The sequence below is a fragment of the Pseudorasbora parva genome, chromosome 19 (genome assembly GCF_024679245.1).
Source record: "Pseudorasbora parva isolate DD20220531a chromosome 19, ASM2467924v1, whole genome shotgun sequence".
Taxonomy (NCBI): domain Eukaryota; kingdom Metazoa; phylum Chordata; class Actinopteri; order Cypriniformes; family Gobionidae; genus Pseudorasbora; species Pseudorasbora parva.
In genome coordinates, this window is record NC_090190.1 from 18,728,528 (window position 1) to 18,745,899 (window position 17,372).

The 17,372-nt window shown below is 38.3% G+C and overlaps 1 protein-coding gene across 1 annotated transcript in view; it reads right to left on the reverse strand.

Annotated features, from left to right (window-relative positions):
• The window catches only part of eepd1 (endonuclease/exonuclease/phosphatase family domain containing 1), a 59,496-nt gene extending 49,758 nt beyond the window's left edge, over positions 1 to 9,738 (reverse strand). Inside the window, exon 1 of the mRNA XM_067426031.1 lies at positions 8,649 to 9,738. Within this exon, the coding sequence (XP_067282132.1) occupies positions 8,649 to 9,481 (833 nt within the window). The 5' untranslated portion in view covers positions 9,482 to 9,738. The remainder of the gene's footprint in view (positions 1 to 8,648) is intronic.
• Between the last annotated feature and the right edge of the window lie 7,634 nt (positions 9,739 to 17,372).

Consider the following 17,372-nt stretch of genomic DNA (forward strand, 5'->3'; position numbering starts at 1 on the left):
AAACATCTTGTTGTGGGTCTGGCTTGTCAGGCTAGTAGTTTATTAATACATTTTTAAAAAGTTCAGAAAGTCTCCTTTCTGTTCCTGTTTTGCTGGTGAACTGTGGCAAAGTTTATGCGTGTGCTTGAGCACTCAATTTATATTTTAAAGGCTTAATATTATTTTTAGGTTTGGTGGTATTTCTCTGTGATGTGATTATTTGACTAAATTAACCACTACTAACCGATTAAAATAAATTAGACAATTTTGTCTGGGGCCTCCCTATATATTAGAAATGTCTTTACTGTCCCTTTTAATCAATTTAATGCATCTGTTCTGAAAAAAAAATATTAATTTCTTTCCCAAAACAAAACAAAAAAAAACTTCTGATAACGCACATTACATGCTGATCCATCAGCAAACAATGGTGTTGAATATTTGATCATTTCATGTAATATTTTGGGGAATGGCAATGGCACAAAAACTCATAACATTTTTGACCTTCACTCCTCTGTTCAAAAGGCCTTCTCCCAATCCAATCAGACAGTAAAGTGAGTTTTCATGGTTATCTAATCAAACGGTCAAAGCACCAGCGAGGTTGTATAGATTCTCTGGGGTTTCCATACACTAGACTAGACCATATTTATCAACAGATAATGACACTTTTGCTGTAAATCATTACTATTTGTATCAATATTTTCTTCCAGTTCATGTTAAATCTCACGTCTTCTCTCTCCAATCTTTGTTCTATCACTATAGACCTGGATTTACCACAGACAGCAGAAGAGAGGCTGATCTCCAGGTTACCCAGAGTCATGTGCAGCGGAAGGAGCGACTGTAGATCCTGCAGAAATAAACATCTGATGGGATTTAGGGTTTCGAGATTTCCAATTCAAGGTTTCTTTTGATCTAGCTGAATTTTTGATACAGTTTTATTGACATTACAACCCATGTGAGCTCCCAAAAGATGGAGTTTGTAAGTCTGTGAAGTTGTTCCACTAAAAGTCAATCAACATTAATAAAGCAACCTTGAAAGATGCTTATTGCTGTTGCAAGCTGACTTAAGTTTTTAAATGCAGCAATATGCTGGTGCATCAAAAAATATTTCTAGCATAGTAATAAGAGTTAAGTATATGCATATGACCTTGTGTGGTAGAATCAGGTTCTGTTAAGCAGTGTTTCCCAACCTCTTTTGCCATGTGTAAGGCTCAAGTACCAATTCATCAAATTATTATTTTAGTATTATTTAACTAAAGTATTTATTAATAATTTGAACATGGTTTTATTCTTATACAGCTCTGAAAAAAATTAAGAGACCACTTTACATTGATTCCTCAATGTGAAGCGGTCTCTTAATTTTTTCCAGAACTGTATTTTCAGTTTTTTTTATATTTTAATTTGGTTTATTGTTAATATGTACTTTTGTCATTTATATTAGTGTAAATGTTTTTATAGTTTTTTTCCATTTAATTGTAATTGTATTTATTGTTATTTATTTATTTTAATGACGTCAAAAGCTAATTGAACCCATTTTAAATCATGACAGACGTTGTGTAGACTGGATGGATACCGTACAGATGCTCGTTCACTTTCTGATGTACTCCACACACTCGAGTCTGCCGACAAGAGGACAAACGGAAGAGTAAATGGAAGTGTAAAGGAATGTTTGCCGTTTTAACAGCTCATTTGCATTTCAGTAGACACTTCACAAGGATTCAGAGCGTCACGAAAAGGAAGACGGTTTATTTTTTATTGTGTCCTGGATCACGACAGAGGATTACGTGTTTGTTCTGAGAATGTTTTCCTGCAGATTGCTTTGTAAACGAGGCACGGTGAGAGTTTACAAAGGACGTTTGTTGACAGATGAAGTGGTCAGCTGTATTGGATCTGACAGCACTTGTGTTGCAAAGTAAACTGTAACGTTTACTTTCACAAATTCACGTGCAACAGCGAGTGGGCATTGACACCGTTTCCTAGTTTGGTAGTGCCACCGTGTAAATGCCCCCTCAGACAGAGGGTCAGAATGAGGTTTGAATATTATTATTCCACATATATATTTGTATTTTTGTGTAAAAACTTTATTAAAATTAAATGAACCTCAACATGAAAATAAAAAAGCCATGTCATAATAGTTTTAGTCATAATATTAACACTGCTTCATCCAAACAGAACCAGCAAGTTTTTTCTTAAAGGGGTCATATGATGGTTCTAAAAAGAACATTTTATGTATTTGGAATAATGCAATGCGTTTACATGGTTTTAGGTTAAAAAAGGCATTATTTTACACATACTGTACATTATTGTTGCTCCTCTATGCCTCTCCTTTCTAAAATGCATCACTTTTAACAAAGTTCATCTGTCTGAAAAGCGAGGTGTGCACTGATTGGCCAGCAATCCAGTGCATTGTGATTGGCTCGTTTGGAACATCAGCTCCCGAAGTAAAGCAATATTGACAGATGATAATGTCGGTCCTACCTTATCAATTTGAGCCCGAATCTGATCTGGCTAATGCAGATGACCAAGCTGATTAACTTTGCCAGCGCGACTGGACCAGAACTTATCAGATAGGTAAATTTGCATTTGTTAAAGTAAAAACGACAAACAAGCACTACTCTATGCGGCTTAAAACTCACGTTGAATAGTAAAATTCTTAAAAAATGAAAACATACTGTGTCTCTGAGTCAGAAGTGCAAGACTGTAGGCTGCTTGCAAAGATGGAATTGCACTACTTTTTGGAATCAACCTTTGTGCTCTCCCAGATTCTGAAAACCGCCCTCCGAAAAATGCGCAGCATACTATCGAATATTTGGCCACTTTGAGTGACAGGTGGATTGCCGTTTGTCATCCCTGCAGCTCCAGCCATGTCCCGCCTCTTTGCCCATTTTCAGTTATCCAGGAGTGACGCATGGTGATGCGCTGCCAAGATGGTAACAGATGATTTTACCCTTCAAAACTGCTCTTCAGAATCCTATGGGTGTCGACTTTACATCCATATTTTCTTTTAATCTTCTCAATCTGTGTTGTAACTAAAGCTTAGCCACTGTTTTCTAATTGTCCCCTCGTTTGGAAGGCCAAACAAAGTAGTTTGGCTTTCGCAATGAAAAACACAGCGTCTCAACAACATGGTGGTGAGGCCATCCTTAAAAATATTCTTGTTTGCCGTAACCCGACCGACCCTGTCAATTTAGGGCCGACTCAATTTTTTATTTTTTTTTCCTTTTAGTCCGACCGACTTGCCGGTTGTAAATTGGCTTTAAGACCGACCAATTTCTTTTTTTACTTTTCAAACAACTAATACAACAGTAATAAAATAATATGAATTATATTTTAGTAAGTATTATAAATGTATAAATTGCCTGGGCCATACAAACGAAGGCTACGTTCTTTCGTTTATAGAAAAACCCGTGACGTCATCTATGTTTACACTATGGTTAACGGATGTCACACTATGGCCTGCACGTGCGTTCGTTTCGGCTCGGCTCGGCTCATACTCTCATTCACTGTAATGTTAGACTGTTAAAGCCCTGTCGGAGATTTCGCCGCATTGTGTGACAGGAGTCAGGACCATGGACACGTTACACACACCAGGCAAGTGCACTGCAGAGGGGAGGGCTTAGTTTGAGCCCCTGCCCTTTTTGAAAATGAATCAAAAGTGCCCCTCTCAACATTTATCATTACTATATTGTGGCGAATAAAACAGATTTTGAATTATAATTAATATAACAACGTGTACAAAACAGTAACAAATGGCGGAAAAGCCGTTTATCTTGTCTCTGTCAGTCTGAAATGTCGTTGTCATAACGCGTTGCTATGGGTAGCGCGTGTTCTGCTCGACCCCAGCGCGTGGTGGGAGCGGCGGCACTGGTTGTAACTTGAAAAATAATGCTTTATGTATGGTTCTGTCGATGGATACACGTGCACTACAACAGCGATAATAAAAGAAAACATGGGCAAAACGGTCTATATTTGTAAACTGTGTTCAATGCATGCGAGTGCTGCCGTATGACCAGTCATTTTCGCCATCATCACTCAGTATATTCGCCAGAAGACGCGAATGAGAACCCTCTGCAGTGAGAGAAGATCTGTCTCTGTGCGCAGCGCGCGCACGTCTCACAGCGCGCAAATATTGAGTTCTTCAAGTCTTGCGTTTGAACGACAAACTCACACAAAAAGTATGTCAACATGTCGATCTTGATGAGTATCCATCAGACAGTCTATATCCCTTAAGAAAACTTTATACAGTTGAGAAAGACGATGCATATCTCTGTATTAGGTCTTAAAGGGGCAGTAGCCTTTACTGCTGTCTGTCAAACAAAAGATAAGGACTCACTGCTCTTGATTGAATAGCTGGTTATGGCTACTTAATTAATTGAATTCATAAAAACAACTTTTTGCTTTTTAATATTCAAATGCACTAGTCTATATCACCAGATGCGTTGGTCTGGCAAGAAGTGCAAGCCACTTCAGAGACACAGATAGTTGCGTGTTCTGAGTTAACACAATCGAGCGTAAAAATAAGAAACATATCACGGGAAAATACTAAAACGGGAAGACAGCGGGAAAAGAGCAAAAATACGTGAGAAACCCGGAAAAAAAAGGGAGGGTTGACAGCTTTGAGTCAATGACAGCTAGCTGGTGGTTGGACACTTTTCTTAAAGAATGCACCTGAAATTTATGCAATAAACATGTTTTTGACAAATATTTCAATTTGTTTGTGGTCTATATAGCCTGCAATTAGCCTACACGCCCGAAGGCACGGCTTGAAGACCCAGTCAGTGATGTCACGATATGCCAATTTGTTTAAATTCATACCTACGTAATCACCATCACCAAAAATTTACATTTTTTTTGTATTAAAATTTGAAGAAAAAAAATATAGACCTACCTACCGACCCTTTTTAAAAAATTTTTTACTGTTACTGCAAACCAAAATATTTTTAAGGATGGCCTGACAACAATACTACAGCGAATTGAAGTTACGCCTTCTTTCTTTGCATATACATTGGGGCGGTTTTATGAGACTCTGTCCCAACGTAATGCCGTAGATTTGTGGGGTGTGTTTGAACTAAGTGTTTTAGGAAGGTATGGCTAGGCCTGACGCGATAGTCGATAAATCAATTAATCGCACGATAAAAAAAAATTAGCTCGATAATTTTTCCGGCCGCGATAATTGCCATTTGCATGCTTTTTTGTTTTCCTTGTCTGTCTCGTTGACTACGCGCGCCTCGTCTGTTTGGGGAGGTGTTTATACTCGACACGCAGACCGGGTGCGGTGTGATGAGACGTCATTCTCGGCCAGCAGATTCGTCTGGAACTCATGGCTCTTCGGTTGCAGAGCCACACGCAAAGTTACGAAATTTGACGTGCACAACGCAAAGCGAAATGGGGTCTCGAGCACTCTGCGTTGACGTCATTTTTGCCACGCGCACCCTCGCTCTCGAGCGGACGCGTCGTGTATAAACGAGGCTGAAAGCTACACTGAAGTTTGATAAACGCAAGTTCATTCTTCAGTTCAATCTTTGTGTGCTAAAAAGGCAAAACGAAACGATTAGAAACAAAAATATTTAATTAAGCAAAGTGCAGCGTTGATGCGAGTAGCTCATGCGTTTCTGTTCAGAATACTGCGCTCCATCACTGCACGAGCTGTGAGTTTTCACGCGCATTTTTAATTCACTTTAATATATTTTTCTTTCAATTTTTATATTATAATAATTTTATTCTAAGACCTTTATTTTATAGTATTTAAAATACAGGCCTATGGTTAGCTTTTATAGACATTTTCAACCGTTTAAGGTTGTTTTCCGTTGAGCTATTTTTTCCCCCCAAAGGTTTCTCTCTCGTTTTATTTTTAGCGTTAGTAGGCTATTTTAAATGTTTTCCAGGTTTCCATGTTTGATTAATATTTGTATTATTAATAGGCTATTATATTTATAATTTAGCCTAATAGCCAATAATATTTTTAGAGCGTTTTAAAACATTTAGCCAAGCCAATGTGCTTCTCTTGGCACGTATAATGAAAACACAACCAACGTCTTATCCATAATTCTATGTTTTGCTTTAACACATATAGGCTACTGTAGTTATGCATCAAAAACACTAAAAAGGTGAGTGTATGGTAACTACTATTTATAATGTATTTAGCAACGCAATGTCCTGTGAGTTTATCAGTCTTCATTTTTATGATGTCGATTTTCGTCTGAAAACACTGACTGTTATCGATATCGACATATTTGCTAGACATCGTCGATATATGATAATATCGTCATATCGCCCAGCCCTAATACACATTCTCCTTTTTTTGCCAAATAAATGAAAAGCATGTCATCAAAGTCTTCTTTCTTGCTGTATCAAAATATCACATTCCTCAGAGATGGTCAAGTTCAATTTGTGCATAATTAGGCTATGATATAACTTTTTTTTTTAATCCTAAATTGTGGATAATTAATATATGATATGCTGAAGTATTTCTGAGAACCGCTCAGAACGGAAAACCGTGACCCTAAAACCATGGTACCTTGGGTTTTGTGAACCGTGCCGCCCCTAATATACTCCTAAAACACAATCATCCATTGCAGTTTTCATCCATTTTATTTATTGTTTTTGGTACTTATTTAAATGCATTTTCTAAACAGACTGAGAGTCCATGCTTTTATTCTTTTTGGTTGATTTGTTCATTTATTGTGGTTATTTAAAATGTTTTCCATTTTTAGTGTTAAATAGTCTTTAGAAATTAAAGTTTATTGATCTTTGAAAAGGTGTACTTGCGTTACTATGCCATTATCATTATTTTAGATGAAAATGGTCTCAGAACGACAATATAATCGTTTATCGCAATAATTTCTAGGCCAATTTATTATCCATCAAAATTTGTTAACGTGACAGGCCTAGGCTGAGCCTTTACATGAAGATCAGGCCCTTTGTAGCAGTGATGATGCAGAGGAAGACAGTGGAGTCTTAACTTTTACAAACAATATCTTTTTGGGTTTGAGACTGAGCTTTTTAACTCTGTAGATCTTATACATGCACAAAACTCTACACAAAACACTAAAGAGAAAGGAAAACAAGCAGTCGCATCACATGACCCATTTAACTCATACTAGATATAATTTATAAATTAAATCATAAACAAGCTAAACAAATAACTGAAAGTTGTTTATGTAGTCAAGTAGCACATACATTTTGCTATCAGTCTCCTCTATACACAGTTAACTCACATTTTGATTTCTATGTTTATTCATTTCCTTTAAACATTAGCAATCACAACTAATTATTTTAGTTTATGAATGAAACAGAGCAAAATCTAAATCTTTCCAAATGCCTTAGGAACATATTACACAAGCCTCTTGGTTGAGAATCGCTGCTTTATAGGGACAGTTGCATTACATGCATTGCTGTAACATAGCGTACTCTACAGCCTTTAGCGCTGATGTCATTCATAACACTTACACTATATTCTCCCTGCCAATACTACTACTATTTCAACTCCAATCAACACACACACACACACACACACACACACACACACACACACACACGCGCGCGCGCTTATATAACAACTCTCCCTGAGCCATGACAAGAATGAGGGCACGTACCTCAGCAACACCCTGAGTGAATTACAGTAGGGGTGTGTATGTGTGGACCATAAAACAACTAACAGTACAAACATTTATCTTCTAGAATCGATCAATGCAATAAAACATGGGCAGTGCTGAATTCTGATAACATGCAGTCAGATGTGCCCTAGCACTGTACAGTATGTGCTCAGACTCGCATGTGATCCAACACAAGCCAGCTGGACGTCCTATTATATCCACAACACCAATAACCTGCCACGCTGTTTCCTCTTCCCTACAAAGATCTTAAAAGCTGCAAACAAACTAAAAAACAAAGTAAGTGATTTGAGAATAAAGAAATCCGGTCATAACGCTTCACAATTCAGTCTTCAGACCATACAGTGCAAATGCAAAAAGAAAAAGAACCAAACTTACTTAATCAATGGATATTTACCATTTTCTGTTTTTCAAATTTACTTTTGCTAAATTTTGACCAGAAATTATAAATTGAATATATAAATAAATAAAAAAAATTAAAAATCCCCATGCAATTTGTGGGGTGCCCACAGACTGTTTTACATATTTTACGTATGGATTTTAATAACTTTTTAATGTAATTGAAGTGTGCTCAATATAGGCCTACTCAATATTCAATGACTCAGATTAAGGTGCCCAGAAAAAGGGCACACTATTCACCTGTAAATAGGTCCAAATGTCCAAATACCTTTAGAAAGAAGTACTCTGATGCTGCCAGGGTGCATGTGATGGTATCAGATAGTAATACCATGGTCCTTTAATATGTAACCACTGTACTGAATGATTACCATACCCATGTGCCATGAGTATGGTACCATTTTTTTTTTTAAACATGTCAAAACACTTTATTACCATTATAAATGTCCGACAACATTGTATTATGCAACAATGAAACATGCCCACAAACCATGGTATTGCCATTGTAATGTCAAAACATGATATCATGGTACAGACATGATATTATCATGACACTTAAATGTACTTCAAAGAATATTATTTGTAGCTACTACCAATGGCACATGTCAAAACGATGGTGTTAAAAGTATAAAAAGACATTAATGTGTAAAACAGTTTACTCACTCATTTTCTAGTAGGGTCATACAGACAACCTCTTTGACCCCAGGGTTGTTGGCCTTCTCACTGGAGCAGCGCTGCAGGTTCCAGGTGGCCACTCGCACCACGGGCTTCCCATCACGCGTGCCCCCTGGGGGCTCCACGCAGGGCCGGACAGACGTCACGAGCGGTGGTCCTCGGAGCGCAATGTCCACCTCTTCGCTGCGAACACTGAAGGACGTGGGGCTCGGGTGCGTGAACCCACCGTTCGTGTTCGTGGAAGGAGTCCTGGAGCGCTCGACGAATACCTGGAAACGGATTCGGTCCAGCAAGGATGAATTTATGTTGGCCACTTTGACCAGGTCTTCGATGCTTCTGAACGGGCCGTGCACGGAACGGAACTCTACGATGTTCTTGGCGATTTTCTCGGTGATGCCGCGGACGCTCATGAGCTGCGGCGGCGTGGCCGTGTTTATGTTCACGCCGGTGCACGGCAGGTGCTCATGCTCTTTGCGCAGAGATGAAGGCGAGTGATTAGACGAGCTGTTCTTGCTCGACACGCAGATCTCTAGTTTAATCGCTTCTAGTTTAGTTGCACCGACTCCACTGACTAACGCCAGGTCTTCTACTTTCTTGAATCCGCCGATGCATTCCCGGTACTCCACGATGTTCTGAGCCACCCCGCGGTTCACGCCCGGCAGAGTCATGAGCTCCTCCTCGGTAGCGGTGTTGATGTTCAGCCGCTCCTGATTAACTAGTATATGGCTGAAGTTGCATGCCGCGCTGAACTTGCGTTTGTTTTGGCAGAAATCCGTGGGGTCCTTGGGAATGGACCGGTGGCACCCGAGATTCCCACCCATGTGTCTCGGTGATTCAGTTCGTGAACTGAGAATGAAACCCGTCCGGATCCAGGTGGTACATATGCTAATGTAGATTTTTGAACTTGATATTTAAAGCTACAAATTCTTTAACGACCTCTCGTTAAACATACACGAATAGATATCGCTGATATATCTCTCATCTGTGTCAGTTCTTGCAGAATTCCCCGTGTTTTCTCAGTCTCGGAGTAGAAGGAGCCGCTTTCATGTCAACGCTCATCCAGTCAGACTGAACTGAAGTGAACTCTGGCGCTGTATCTCGTGCTGTCCGATTCGCGGACGAATTGTTCGTTTGAACCGAGTCTTTTTAATGATTCGGTCGATTCAATTCAAGAAACAGAATTACTGGACTCTAAATGATAGTTCATATCAAAGACTATATTCTATAAAACGATTAATATAACATTTAAATAATCGTTCTAATTCTACGAAGATAGGAAATGCACACAACGGATACGAACAACACAAAATTGTATTTTTATTTTATTTTATTATTTTACCTTTTTCCAGGTAAAATAATAAAAACATTGACAGCCAATCAGAATCCAGGACAAAACTTAATCGCACGCGTATAACAATCAGAAGGTTATATTCGTTGGTGTGGACGCTAGTTATCTTTATAGTTATTGTTCTTGGTGTGAACTTTCTGTAAGAAAATGAACCATGATTAACATCATTTATTTGGAGCGTGACACAGACACACACACACACACACACACACACACACACACACACACACACACACACACACACACACACACAAAACAATCAAGCAGAGTTATATAATCAAACTGAAACATTTAGGCTTACACACACACACAATATAATTAGAATTTAGGCAACTTAATAAAAAACACACAGTGACAAGATCTTTTGAGCGGATTCAACTCAACGGACCGGCTTGTTCGAACGAATCGACTCTCTAAAATGAATCACACTTCCCAAAGCTATTTCAAAGCACACATCAAACCTGATGGGGGCGTTTCCTCCTGTCTTTATTATTGGCCATTGTCTGTGACTCTCCCAATATGACACTTGATAAAGACACAGGGCTATTATGATTATTTGATCCCCCATGAACATTTTGTTCGGATTTATTGTATGTGCAGTAACATGAGTTTAAACAAATCTGAGCTTAAATATCCATTCTGGAAGGCTTATGTTTAATTTATGCTTTGAATTTTGTCTTAACTGAATGAAAGCTCTTGTATGTATGACAAGTCAGGAGATATCTTTGAAACCTTGTGTCAAAGTATGACAATGTGTTTTGAGCTGCTGTCAATTCAATACCACCGTTAGCATCTGATCTAAATGTCAGATGATTAATCGCTGATGTGATTGCAGCAAACAGAAGATAAAAATCTTTTAAGATTTAAAATAGGATAAGTATAACTATCCGGCTATTTTATAACAATAAAATGATTCAAGTAAACTATACAAAGTACAATAATCTCACAATAATCTAAACATTTATGACTACTAGTTTAATTCTTTGTGCTATCAAAGAATATATATGATTTTTAAATATATTACCTTGCATTCTAGAACACAAATTGCCTATTGTGTGTAAATGTTCCCAACTAAACTATTTCTGGAACAAGGTGTGCTTGGGGTTAGACAGACACTGCCATTCATGAGCTGAGCTCACATATCTGCCATTCTCTATGTTGACTAGGCAATGTAGCAATGATCCAGCACCAATTCCTCACAATTGTACTGAAATGTGTGCTATGAAGTGTCAAGACAGAAGTATTTTAGTTCCAACTCCAAATGTACTCCTCTTTTTACACTCTAATGAATGTAACTCCTACGATTATACCATGTATATTGATTACCGAAAACCAGGACACTCGGCCCGGCAATGAGATACTCAAATGATACTCAAAGTTTACTCAAAGATGCCTTATTAATTTCAATGCATTTATTTAAAGATAAACATCAAATTTACATTTTTGGGTGAACTATCCCTTTAAAGCATGCCCCTTCTGTATTGATAGAATATTATCTATAACCAAAATGTCTATGTCCTTGGAAAACAGGACGTTTGGTCACCCTACTACAATGTAAGAGGCCTGCTCATTTAAAGGGATAGTTCACTTTAAAATGAAAATTCTGTCATCCTTTACTCACCCTCAAGTTGTTTCAAACCTGTATGAATTTCTTTCTTCAGCTGAACACAAAAGAAGATATTTTGAAGAATGTCAGAACCCAAACAGTTAACTGGAGCCATTGACTTCCATAGTAGGAAAAAAAAAATACTTTGGAAGTCAATGGCTCCAGTTAACTGTTTGGGTTCTGACATTCTTCAAAATATCTTCCCTTGTGTTCAGCTGAAGAAAGAAATTCATGCAGGTTTGAAACAACTTGAGGGTGAGTAAAGGATGACAGAATTTTCATTTTAAAGTGAATTATCCCTTTAAAGTAAAACATATGCTTGATTATCAAACAAGATAATCTGCTAGCATAAAAATTACTGACATTTTGTATTTAATGTCATACATGGGCTTCACCAATGCAAGAAATAATAATAATAATAATAATAATAATAATAATAATAATAATATATATATATATATATATATATATATATATATATATATATATATATATTTTTTTTTTTTTTTTTTTTTTAAGCTGCACAAAGAATTAAATGTCGCATATCTATGAGCAACACAGTGTTTACATGCGCACCAATGATTATTTCCAATAGAAAGGACTTAATTGCAGGAATCAAATCTCTTCACTCCTGGCAATTTTCGTTATTCTGATAATCTTAATCTTATTTTTCTTAGAACTCCCACTAAGAACTCACAATAGGTGTGTTATACTGTCCACTATTATTACTACGATGGAATTATATTTCTTGGTAACAAAAGGACTGTATCCACGGTGAGAGTCTGCAGGTGGTGCCACCTAATTTAGACAGGCATGAATGTGACCTCACTGATCCTATTGAATGCTAGAGTGTTTCATATTTTACAGTTAATATGCAAATAATTACTTTAGGCTACAGTAACCGTTATTAGTTAAGAATTCGTGGTGTCTGTAAAAAGTAAGCAGATCTGATTCATTGGCCGATGAGTCTGCAGATTTGTCTGCCAGCCAGTCATGTTTCCCCGAGCCTGATGGGAATGAGGTCACCATTAAGCAGGACATTTTCGATTGGCCGAACCACAGCGGCAGGCAGAAGCCTTTGTCCGTCCTGCTCAATGAGATGTCATGGTAAGGGCTTGTATTTGGCAGGAGGTGTCCAGCCTTGGCATGAAATAAAGAGCGTTGTGTTGGTTACATAAGAGTGATCAGCCAGAGGGCTTTAGAGTGTGGAGGGAACACATTAACAACCTCTCACATAGTACAGCCTCCAGACTAGCACAGCTGCCAACATGGACACAAGCCTAATCAGACATTAAGTTGAACTTTATAGAGTAGGCCTATATTACCACATACTCTATGTGCAAGAGGCGAACATGGGGTCAGTGAATGATATTGCTTCTATCAGTGTATTGGCTTAAAATGTAATTTAATGTGGGTCATTCTCAGGTCTCCCTGATATATCTACTGCAACTTACATTGCATCCAAGGTGTACATTTTATCTTCTTTTTTTCTTCTATTTTTGCATTCTTTGGAACTCAAGCCAGTCAGTGTACTTTGGCACTGTTTATTGTTTAAGCCACATGAACATATAATTATTTCATTGTATGTGTATCTTCTGATTATGTGATTTTCTAAATCAAGAGAAATATTACTATTACATAACATTTACTAAAATTAGCTTTGTAGGTTTTATTTTTTTATTTTTTAGAAAATGCACAAATTCTTTTTCAACCTTTACACATTTGGAATTTTACAGGGTTATATAAATCATTCTCCAAATATGTGTAATTTATTTCAAGGCAAACTGCGTCCTCAAAACGTGACTTTTATATGAAACTGAGTGATGATATGAAATCCAAAATTACATTCCTGGAGTTCAGGATTCAGCAAAAAAAACAAAAAACAAAACATTAACTCAGATATTACCCTGACTGGACCTAGTACTACATTAGAACCTATAGCCAAAAGTATTGAGACACCCCGCCAATCATAAAAATCAGTGACTTTCAAGGTTACAGGTGTATAAAATCAAGCACCTAGGCATGCAGACTGTTTCTACAAGCATTTGTGAAATAATGGGTACCGAAATAGGTTGCCACAGTCCATTTGTGAAATTTTCTCACTACTAAATATTCCACGGTCAACTGTTATTACAAAAAAGTGGAAGCAACTAGGAAACAACATCCACTAAGTGGAAGGCCAGATAAAAATCACAGAGCTACTGGACTCTAGAGCAGTGAAGACATGTTCTCTGGAGTGACGAATCACCCTTCTCTGTCTGGCATTTGCCTGTCTGCATTGTGCCAAGTGTAAAGTTTAGTGGCTGGGAGGTTATGGTGTTGGGTTGTTTTTCAGGGGTTGAGCTTGGCCCCTTAGTTTCAAGAAAGAAACTCTTAATGCTTTAGCATACCAAGACATTTTAGACAATATCATGCTCCCAACTTTGTATGGGAACAATTTGGGGATGACCCCTTCCTGTTCCAACATGACTACGCACCAGTGCACAAAGCAAGGTCCATTAAGACATAGATGAGCGAGTTTGGTTTGGAGGAAATGGACTGGCCTGCAGAGTCCTCAACCCGATAGAACACCTTTGGGCTGATTTAGAGCAGAGACTGCATGCGAAACAGTCACAAATGTGCCTGACCTCACAAATGTGCTTCTAAAAGAATGGTCAAAAATTCCCATAAACACACTCCTAAACCTTGTGGAAAGCCTTCCCAGAAGAGTTGAAGCAGTTATGCAAAGGGTGGGCCAACGCCATATTAAATCCTATGGATAAAGAATGGGATGTCATTAAAGGGTTACTTCAGCGATTAGCATATGGCTTTGTATCAGTAGAAACCCTGGAGAATATTCAAATTATTGTGCTTTCCCCCCTCATATCTCCCTGATTCAAGAGATTTATGCATTTTATTTCTGGAAAAATTCCTCCTATGATGCAAAATGACGATTTTTGCATCATAGGAGGAATGTTTGCCCAGAGGCTAAAGACTACAGCCAGCAGAGGGAGCTATTTCCGCATGTTTTGAATCTGCACATGGGGGATGGGCGATTACACTCAGCTGGCAGGGAGAGCTCAGCTTGCAGACAGGATCATTTAAACGGAGCTATGGTGAGCAATGTAAGTCTTTTAACTTCTAAAATTCATTTCTATGAAAGTTAAGCTTGCAAAGGCATGAACTGAAACGCGTGCCAGACTGAACTCGCCTTGTGAATGTATGCCGCGAATGTAGTCGCAATTACCTCAGCTCTCATCACTCCTGCAGTTAGTGCTCAGTGCTGTGAGACTCGCGCGGTGACTCACTCATTATTCGCGTTCAGTTTTTAATTGTAGTGTCTTCTCTAACTCTGTCACAGTAATGAAGTTGGTGGTGTTGGGAATGGCCTCACAGGGCAGCGAAGCATTCTGGGAATTGTAGTCTTTCATCCCCATGGGACAAAAATACATTTTCTGTCTTTTCTCAGTCTAGAAGGCACCAAATTCAAAAATAATTTCACATTTCTACTTCATTGATGACCCGGTTTAAATACAGATTCATCTTCCCAGCGCTGAAGTACCCCTTTAATGTTTATCTACATGTAAAGGCAGGCGCCCCAAAACTTTTGGCAATATAGTGTATTTTGATGAAAAGCTTAAACATCTCATCAGTTTGAGTTCACACCATCTTACCATAACACAGAATGTATTCACTGTGGCACTACTCACTATCCATTGAACCTTCGGCCCATTGATTTTACTTTGAAGTCTTTCCTACATGTTTTCAGAGAGCATCTGTGTGCTTTATTCCAGCGTAAACAGACACAGAATGGAGTGTTCACACTACTCTCTCTCCACAGTAACACTATGATGTTAAAAATGAGAGTCAGCGCTGATTGGCTGAAACTACATCTGTCTTGATGATCAGAGATAATGGTGGGCCAATCACAGAATCAAGATAAGTCACATCACCTGATGAGCGAGTCCTCTCGCTGATTACTGCAAGGCTCCATTAGGTCAAAGTTCTCCATTTGTTTGACAGTTACACTAGGGGCAGAGGTTATACGTGATAGGAAAGACCAAACACACACAAATGTCGTGTACTGGATGAGCTCCTCTCAGAGCACAGAGACCTCAAGAGTGTGTTGTCAAACCTGATGAGACCCCATGACTGAAATAAAACAATTTCCGGGTGAAAATACTAGTTCTGTCTGAGAATGTGGATCATCTCGATCACCTATAGCATGGTCAGCTGCCATCATTGACAATTTAAACCTGTTATTGATGTTTGCAGCACAATACTTGACCAGATCAGTTGTGTCTTGTTAGATCTAGTGTTCTGCAAGCTGTGACTCTGACACAGAGATAAAGTGTGTAAGATTACATTTATCGGAATGAACTGAAGCATTTATTATATATTACATGAGAGAATGACCTGTATCTGCATGCAGTGTCTTTCTTTCAACAAAGCTGTTTAATTACTTCAAAACCAGCGGTTATGTTACCTTCTTGTTTGAGAAAAATAAAATGTAGCGAATAGTGATTTCGAAACACTTGCTGCATCCCAATTCACATACTATGCCCTAAAAGTGTGTACTGTTTTTGTGAAGAAAAAAAAGTACATACTTATGAGTGTGTAGCAGAAGTGTTTGCAAGCTTTGGAACATACAACTTCGTCATCTTTAACAGACAGCTCTGTCGCTTATGCTGCGCTCCAGGCAAACCGTAACCCGTGTTTTTCCAACCTTCTACCCGTGAAAGTGCTCTGGAATGGCATTCAACCCCGTGACTTCCCACCCGTGAACTCGTACTAGATCGATGTACTTCCAGTTACGCGCTCTGACGTTACACGAAACAATGGCATGCAGCACCAACGGATGCAGTCTAATGAAAGTCATACGTAAAATAAAAGATTTCTCTTGCCTTGTTATGTGCGTTTTTTTTCTCTTCCGTTTCCCCCAAATAAGCAAGGAGTAAGCACCTTTGGTGATAGAAATGATTGTAAATGAGCACAAGCCCCGCACAGGCTTAATTACGGGCTCAAAAACCTGCCTGTAAAGCAACATCACCTTGCCAAATCCTCCACATTCAATTTAATATCTTATCGTTTCAGAGAGAAATGTACAGTAAAAACAGAAGTGTTAATTTAACTAATAGGCTACATTTTCTCTGAAATATAAACATCCCCTTTTTTTTTTTACTGTGTAGTAGAATTAATCTGCCAGTCGTGGGTCTATCATGCGGAGACTCCCCTCATGTGTTGCAATTGAAATATAATGATTCATTGAAAAGTTAATGGCCAACGTATTACAAAAGTTCACAATGCTGTTGCAGATGAAATATGTGGATAACACTGAATACATATCTTTTCGTCAGGTTATACATGGATAATTAATCACTCAAACCCAATTTGACACTCCTTATTTGTAGTTTTTTTGTTCGTTTTTTTACACATTTTACCCGTGTTTATAGTTCAAATCAAATATTCATCCAACTAGAGTGTCCACAGATCTGCACTTCTGATTCAAACAGGAAAAAGAAGACCTCATTCATTGAAGGGGTACTTCAGCGCTGGGAAGATGAATCTGTATTTAAACTGGGTCATCAATAGTAGAAATGTGAAATTATTTTTGAATTTGGTGCCTTCTAGACTGAGAAAAGACAGGAAATGTATTTTTGTCTCATGGGGATGAAAGACTACAATTCCCAGAATGCTTCGCTGCCCTGCAAAGCCACCAACTTGATTACTGTGACTGAGTTAGAGAAGACACTACAATTAAAAACTGAACGTGTCTGTT